This window comes from Brachyistius frenatus, unplaced genomic scaffold (assembly GCF_029030835.1).
Source record: "Brachyistius frenatus isolate BFR_SWC_R1_liver_20210118 unplaced genomic scaffold, ASM2903083v1 Contig_260, whole genome shotgun sequence".
In the NCBI taxonomy this organism is placed as follows: Eukaryota; Metazoa; Chordata; class Actinopteri; family Embiotocidae; genus Brachyistius; species Brachyistius frenatus.
In genome coordinates this window covers 113708-122500 of record NW_027210859.1, presented here as the reverse complement: position 1 = coordinate 122500, position 8793 = coordinate 113708, and the positions used below count along the sequence as shown (strand labels likewise).

Here is an 8793-nt window from a genome sequence, read left to right as displayed (position 1 = left end):
AAAGTCACCGTGTTCTTTGCTTGACTGGCATTAACGCTGTGGGAGTCTGTCTTGCGTGGTGATTATGGTACTGTGGTGATGCAGGTAGCTGTCAGGGGCAGCAAAGTACCCGTCATCAAAAGCACAGAACCTTCCTCAAGGTTATTATGGGTTTTATACAAGTTAGCAGCACGTGAAAAAACTGAAAACATATTGTTTAGTGTTTCTCTCTGCCAGCTTTTAAAAAAAAAAATGCAACTACCCTTGCATTATTCAGCCATTTCATTTTTAATATTTTTCAAATGTTTTAATGGCGTCCATATTGTGCACGCTCCGCATTCACTTAACAGCTTGTCTTCCCTGTTTTCCTGCCAGTTTCCTCAGAGGGGATCAGATTATTGTATTACCTCAGACTTGACTAATCTTTCCGTTTCTCTGCACCAGATCGGTCGATCCACCGAGAGTCCGATAGACTTCGTAGTGACGGACACGGTGGCGGGCAGCCAGAGCAACGCGGACACCCAGTCGGTCCAGAGCACCATCTCCCGCTTCGCCTGCCGCATCATGTGCCAGCGCACGGCGCCCTACACCGCTCGCATCTACGCCGCGGGCTTCGACTCCTCCAAGAACATCTTCCTGGGGGTGAGCGCAGGAAGATGAATGACAGGAGAAAGGGCCGAAAGAAACCGCGAGGAAAACCGAAAAAATACAGAGATGAAAGACGAGTCTTTAGATTTTTTTTTTTTTTTTCCGTTTAGTATCGCAGCCAAAACATCTTTCTCCTCGACTCGTCATTGTCTTGACAGTAGAGGGCAACGACTGATGTCCTGTTGAAGTCCCCTCGGCAGCGTTGCACGTGCTTGATATATATATATATATATATATATATATATATATATATATATAATAACTGGCTCTTGATAATTTACTTTTCAGTCTTGTTTTTTTTTTTCTTTTTTTGAGCCGCAGCATGTTTGTGCTGTACAATAAAAACAGCAATATACAAATAACACGAGGAAGCGGCGCGTTGATGTACGTGTTCGACGCGTCGGCTTCGGGGGCTGTTTCACACCTTTCCGTGTCTTTGTCCGCTCCAGGAGAAAGCTGCCAAGTGGAAGACGTCCGACGGTCAGATGGACGGGCTGACCACCAACGGCGTGCTGGTGATGCACCCGCGCAGCGGCTTCATCCAGGACTCCAAGCCGGGCGTGTGGAGGGAGATCTCCGTCTGCGGCAACGTCTTCACGCTGCGAGAAACCCGCTCGGCGCAGCAGCGGGGAAAGATGGTGAGGAAAGAGAAACAAACAAACAAAAAAAGAAGCTCTTTTGGACGGTTTCACGGTCTCCACCTCCTCCTCTAGGAAACGTTGTAGTTCTTCTCTTTTTCACGCCGTCACTCAGGCGGAAGGAGGCCAGTCAAAGCTTAACACCGGCGGGGAGGGGGGGGGGTTGTTGTTGTTGTTGTTGTTATTGGGATGCCGTCTCCGTAGTAACAGGTCTGTCCATCAAAGCTGCGTGTAACACGACCTCGTAAGGGATCCTGCGGCTGATGTCACGGTCTCTCGGGCCAATCACAACACGACCGGCGTGGGCCAACCTCTGGCATTTATCTGACTGGGCCGAGGATGCCGACGGCGTGTTTATTCAGGTCTTTGTTTCTCCTCCTCCTCCTCCTCCTCCCCCTCTTCTCCGTCTTCCTGTCCACAACACCGTACATCATCGACCGCGCAACACACAGTCAGCACGTCCGCAGTTGTAAATATTGAGCCGTCTTTTTTTAAAAAAAAATTTTATCCGCCGTCCCACCTGCTCTCCAGTCTCAAATGAAGCGCTCTCTTTATCTCCGCCCGCCCATTGCCGGCCGGCCACAGAGTGAAGCGCCTGCTCGTTATCCTGCGCTGCAGAAACCACTCGTCATTTCACAAGTCGGTTGACAATTCAGATTGTCAGCTGTGGGAGAAGCACCTATTTTTTCATTATGTGCGGTGACAGAACACGATGTGGTTTAATTGTGAGGCTGAAAGCACATCGGAGAGGCAACCACTCAGTGGAGATAATAATTCAAGATTTTTAGATACTTTTTCAAGGTTTACTTAAGTTTGTAAGATACAGGTGTAAAAAAAAAAGTATAAATCTAATTGACAATTACGGACATTTGTTTTTCTCCTACAGCCTTTACAGTTAAACTCGAGCTTAACTTAAGCCTAAAAATGTTATTTTTTTGGTCTGTTACAGCAAACGTGTGTGCTCTTTAAGTCACTTGTCATGTATAGATTAGTGTATATTTTCTTGTTTTATAAAAACGCCCCCTTTTTATTTTACATTCATTTGTAAAAAAAAACAAAAAAACAGAACAATGTTAATTCTCCTGCAGTGAAGATGGAGAACTTCTTTCCACGGAGCCGATCGGATCTTTGCAGACAGCAGCAACTCAGCCTGCCGGGGTTCATCAACAGCACGACATCAGAGCCACAACACTTTGAACAACAATCACAATCGAAACAGGTTTTCCTTTTTGATTTAGCTGAGCCGTTAACCGACGTTCACCGGGGAAACGTGCGCTGCTCAGGTGCTGCACGTCGAACCGCTCGTAAACGTACCAGCAAACAACGCTTCAGTTCAGTCCCTTCAGATGCGAGCGTCGTCCTTAATCTTCAACGACAGCAGAGCGGGACTCGGCCGGCCGGCTGCTGTCAATCAAAACCGCGGAGACAGAAAATACCTATCGGATATTTTCAATAAATACTGTATTCACTGTAAAATGTTCAGCGATATGCTTAAAACAACTCATTATGTTGAACTGCAACAAAAAAAAAGAGATTATGACATTTTATTTGTTCGACTCAATTTATGATATATACAGCACTTTAGTTAAATCTCGTTCAGCTGTTATCTACTGAATTCCCCCTCCCCCACACCCTCTAACCCCCCCCCCCACACACACACACACACCTCGACACCTTTGAAAGTACACATCTCTGTAAATGGGAGGACTGCCCTGCGTTATCAAAGGTTAACGTCTTGTTGACTCAGCAGGTTTTCCCTAAAAGCTCTCTCGCTAACACGTGTTTAACACACGTGTGTGTGTGTGTGTGTGTGTGTGTGTGTGTGTGTGTGTGTGTGTGCGTGTGCGTGATGCGTGTGTGAGATGCGTGTGATAAATGTTGCTTTCTACATGAAGAGTAAACGATTTAGGCTACAAATATTAGAACAATTGCAGTTTTGTTTTCTAGGATTTGCTTCATAAAATATAGATCTGTAACCAGGAAGTGATATTTACTCGTTACTTTGAGTTAAAGATTAATTGCGTGCAGATTTGAGGTTGTTGTTTTTTCCGTTTTTGGATGGACTATCCGAGCCTTGCCAGCTGGGCAGCTGGTGGCCCTTCTGCAGTTGGACGCAAAGTTTAAACCAGCATAATTAGAGCGATATTACAGTGCAGTTGACACACACACACACACACACACACACACACACACACACACACACACACACACACACACACACACACACACACACACACACACTCAGGTTTGAAGTGAGCTGCTGCGGGGGCTTTTGTGAAGGATGATAAACGAGCAGGCTACAGTGTCTGAGCTCCTGCTGTGTTTAATACAAGCTGTTGTGCTGATAAATGATCCACTTCAGTGTAATTAAATAAAACTGTGAGGGGAGGTGAGAGTCGGTCAATGTTTACATGGATTAGATGGAGTCGGAGCTCTCAGATCGACGAGCTCGTGTGTGATTGTACATCCAAAAGACAAACAACCCTTCATTTAGTCTATTTTTTTGGACAGTAGGTCAATGGTTCGATCTTTTTGACCGGTAGGTTTGATATCAACTCAACGGCTGGAAAAATCCTGAACGGGAAGGGGGAAAAAAAACCCAACAACTGCTTCCCTCCATCCATTCGTTGAACTCTTTCACTGGGCAGATGTGTTTGTTGCTGCATCAGTGTGACAAATAAAATAAAAAAAAATAAAATAGAGGCACGGCTGCCACAAAAGAGGGCTCACGTGCTGAGCCAACATTCCCAGGATACATGAAGGTTAATAACTGTCACCAGGACGGACATGTCAGCCAGCAGCAGCGTAATGCTGCCCATTACCCCCCCCCCGCCCCCCCTCCCGCCCCCGCCCCCCCGGGACACTCGCTGACCTCAACCCTGGATGAGTGATGTCACCAAAAAAAAACACCCAAAAAAAAACAGGAGCCGAAAATAGTCTCCGGATTTTGGGTTTTTCCCCTCCTTCTCCTTCTCCTCCTCCTCATCCTCTTCTCCTCTGGTTATCTAAACATGGACTTCCCCACCATGTCTCTTCCTACCAGACTGGAGTTTACTCAAATTTCCAGCAGCTTTCTGCCCCCCCCCCCTCTCCACCCCTTACCCCCATCGTTTCTATTTCCTCATGTCATCTTGCCTCCAGCTGTCAGTCTCCTGCCTCCTCCTGAAACACATCTGTCTGAGGGAGAGAGATGGAAATGTTGGTGTTACGCTGCCACCTGCTGCGCTCAGACCGATACTGCAGGCGGCAATCACGTATCCATCTCTGATCCGCTTGTAGTTACCAGGGTTGTAGGGTACGGGAGCATATCCCAGCATGCATTGGGTGAGGGACGTGGCGGTGTACACACTGGTACATTAACGTCCACTAGAAACATATGGAAGATGGTGAAAAGCGCAAAAAAAAATTGTCAAAATGAGTTGAGTCGAGTACAAACTTGAATAACGGGCAGTTTACTTTACAGACATACGAAACGTAACACAACGCAGTACAAGAGCAATATTTGTACACGGTTACCTTTTAAGATGACGTAATAACATCTGAGGTTATTGTTTGTTGTCGTTGGCATCAACATTTGAAGGAAGTTGAGGTCTAAAAGGACAATCTGCCCTCCATCTCAGGTGTCAGCCAGTGTTTCTATAATTCTCCAGCTCGGATTTTTTTTTTCCATGAACTTCTGCCGCATGAATGCAGTCGGTCCGTGTGGCGTGACATCCGGTGACCTCCGGTTGTAACCCGCCGTCTCTCTCTCTCTCCGCCTCCGTTCCCTCCAGGTGGAAACCGAGAGCCAGGAGCTGGTGGACGGCTCGCTCATCGACCTCTGCGGCGCCACGCTGCTGTGGCGCACCGCCGAGGGCCTGTCGCGCACCCCCACCCTCAAACACCTGGAGGCGCTGCGGCAGGAGATCAACGCGGCCCGGCCGCAGTGTCCCGTGGGCTTCAACACGCTGGCCTTCCCCTCCATGCGCCGCAAGGACACGCCGGACGAGAAGCAGCCCTGGGTCTACCTCCACTGCGGCCACGTGCACGGCTACCACAACTGGGGGAACCACCGCGAGGAGCGGGAGGGCCGGGAGGGCCGCAGCAGGGAGTGCCCCATGTGCCGAGCCAAAGGGCCCTACGTGCCCCTGTGGCTGGGCTGCGAGGCGGGCTTTTACGTGGACGCGGCGCCGCCCACTCACGCCTTCAACCCCTGCGGCCACGTCTGTTCGGAGAAGACGGCGGCCTTCTGGAGTCAGATCCCGCTACCGCACGGCACGCACACCTTCCACGCCGCCTGCCCCTTCTGCGCCCAGCAGCTGACGGGCGAGCAGGGCTACGTCAGACTCATCTTCCAGGGACCCCTCGACTAGCAAAAAGAGGGGCGGGGGAGGGGGGGGGGGCGGGCGAACTTCCCAGCGTCCTTCGGAAGAGGCGGGGGCGAGGAGGTTTCGATTTGGTCGCTGACTTTGCTTTTTTTTTTTTTAAAAAAGGGACCTTCCCCAGATTTATTTTCTTTCTCCCCCCCCCCCTACAGTTTAAAAAAAAAAAAACTTTTTCTGGACTTTTTTGTGTCTTTCTCATTTTTAAGTGACCTTTGTATTGCTTTTTTTTTTTTTTTTTTTTTTTTTTCATGAATGACGACAAAGATTTCTATATTTTCATGTGAAACCAGAGACACAAAAACCAAACAAAGAACACTGCCGGGTAAACGTTTGTTTCTCGGAAAGAAAAAAAGAAAGAGCTTTCAATAACAGTATTTATCTAAATTACTAACACGACCGCAGTGCAAACATGCGGTTTTCTATTCATGTTTATTGTTGCAATATACATCTGTGTCCATCTCTTAGAGCTAATTTAAACAAAGACGTTTATTTATGGCCCGGGATCATCGCTTCATCCTTTATCTCGTCAGATACGCCGAACTGCAATTTGAAAATCCGGTATATCGTCGATCAGATGTGAAGCTTTAGGTGAGTTTCCGAAGGGGTTTCGTCTCGGCGACTTTCCCTCCACGTTCAACCTCCCGGAGCCGTTTTGTCCTGTTTATACGTCCCCCGTCCCCCGTCCCCCGGCATTACGGGAAGCCCGAGTCTTCCGGGCGTCTTTGGAAACACTCGGACGGCCTGAACGACCGCCTCCCTCCCTTTAAAGTCCGAGTGAATCTCTCCTGATCACAGGTCAGCCATGTTAACGCAGCCATGTAGCTTAAGACACACACACACACACACACACACACACACACACACACACACACACACACACACACACACACACACACACACACACACACACACGCACACACACGCACACACTCTCTAACCTGACCTGGCCAAGTGTTTTCATTATATTAAAACTGTACAGAGATCAAGAGTACAGATGTTATTTAAATGACCGACCGGTTTGGACGCTGTCTTCTTTATTCTGCCTTGAATGTTTTGGTGTTCGGAGCTTCCCGGCGCGATTACACAAAGACCGAGGATCATTATTTCAACAGACGCAGCGCAGATTTCTGACCAGTATCGATCTCGGCGTCTCACAACAACACTGATCTCCTTGCCAGTGGGTGGGAAAAAAACAACAACAACAACAACAACAAAAAAAACGCTTTTGTAGCTCATAAGGACGTCTTTTATTTTGAAAATCTTCTGAAAACGATTTGTTTTTGTCCGGACGGTTACGGTCATTTCAGCTTGTTTCTCTCTTCTCTCACCTGAATTGTCTCGGTGCAGGAACCCCCCCCCCCCTCCTCTTCCCCCCACCACCCCCCTCCCCCCGTTCATCCGAAGCAAGCGACAAAACACTCGAAAAAAAGACGCCAGTAGCTGTTTGACTCAGGTTTGATACACACACACACACACACACACACACACACACACACACACACACACACACACACACACACACACACACACACACACACACACACACACACACACACACACACTCTCCAAACTGTCGAAACCTCCCCGACAGTGAAGCAGCTTTACTGATCAGATCCACTTCCAAACTGTTCGCACGTCCACACAGAGCTTCAACTCTGCGTGAGCTCTGAACACATCTGCAGGAATAAGTAGCGTGTGTGTGTGTGTGTGTGTGTGTGTGTGTGTGTAATTTAAGCGTCCACGAAGACTGTATGCGTGTGTGTGTGTGTGTGTGTGTGTGTGTGTGTGTGTGTGTGTGTGTGTGTGTGTGTGTGTGTGTGTGTGTGTGTGTCCCCACAGTAGCTCTCCAGATGATGTTCATCAGTATCCTCAGACTGCAACACACTAACTCACCTCAGGGAGAAAACAATGACCCGTGTCACACACACACACACACACACACACACACACACACACACACACACACACACACACACACACACACACACACACACACTGCTAAGGTCTTCTGAGGATACCTCACAAGTAAAAAGTCTATTCTGGATTCAGATATTTTGTGTCCTGCCTCCTCTTCTCCCACCGGTCTTGTTTTGTTTTGGTTTCCTGGACGCTGTGGATGAAGTGTGTGATTAAGGGCTTGTCTCTCTCTCCGTCTCCGTCTCTGTCTCTCCGTCTCCGTCATCTCGGCCACGTTTTCACCCGAAACACTCGTCTGTCTGTCTTGTCTGTCGGTCCGTCGCCTCCACTCGCTCTCCTCCTCCTCCTCCTCCTCCTCCTCCTCTTCCTCCTCCTGTCCGGAGGAGTCTTTGTGCTTGTAAAAGGCAAAAAGCAAAGAATGTTTCCAGCAAAACACTTTTTTTTTTGGTTTGTTTTTGTAACAACTTTAAACAATAAAGTGTAAAAGTGACACCTTTTCAAGGCGCGTCGGGTTTTATTTGCATCATATTTCATATTTGACTGCTGAGAAAAGAGCCGGACGCGTTGACTGCTTTGTTTATCAGTGTCGCTCCTGCTGCTGTAATAAACGGCACACTTCTGTTTGGTGTTTGTAGCTTTTTGGATTTTGGCACTTTTTATACTAATATCAGCCCGTAATGACACTTTTACACTTTATTTCATCGCTGCTGCTCAATAACATGAAGCAACTACTTATTTTATAAGAATAATAATTAACGTGTCAATTAAACTAAAAGGTCTGACTTGTTCTTTACATCTTGTGTTTGGAGAAACTGAATGAGTAGAAAGAAAATATGAGATACAGGTATTATATTTATTTGATGTGAAAGTCCAGACAGGAGGTCGGCTTAGTGTAGCACAAAGACCTGGCTTTAAGAGTTTAGAAATTAACGGCTTGTATATATATTGTTTATTTACAATAAAATGTGCTATTTTACAAGAAAAAGTAGAAGAACAATCAAGAAGAAGACGAAGAAAGAGTTTCCCTGCTACTTTTTCCGAGTCTTCGAAGAGTCCGAAAATATCTTCAGAAAAAGGTGAGTGTTTTTCAAACGTTAATTTTTTAAAGTTCACCGTTTAATTAACTTTTAGAAAAAAAAAAAAAAAAAACGTCTGGCTTTGTGACCCGGATGTACGACGTTCAACACGACGGTCATTTACACCGAATATCTCACTAACTCATCGCTAAGTTGTAAATATGTGTTGGT

General features: G+C 47.1%; 1 protein-coding gene across 3 annotated transcripts in view; it reads left to right on the top strand.

The window, feature by feature from the left end:
* The window catches only part of peli1b (pellino E3 ubiquitin protein ligase 1b), a 34770-nt gene extending 28475 nt beyond the window's left edge, over positions 1-6295 (top strand). For all 3 annotated transcript variants that reach the window (XM_069721303.1, XM_069721305.1, XM_069721304.1), the window contains 3 exons: positions 424-621; positions 1077-1265; positions 5039-6295. In XM_069721303.1, the coding sequence (XP_069577404.1) occupies positions 424-621; positions 1077-1265; positions 5039-5617 (966 nt within the window). In that variant the 3' untranslated portion in view covers positions 5618-6295. The remainder of the gene's footprint in view (positions 1-423; positions 622-1076; positions 1266-5038) is intronic.
* Positions 6296-8793: the final 2498 nt, after the last annotated feature.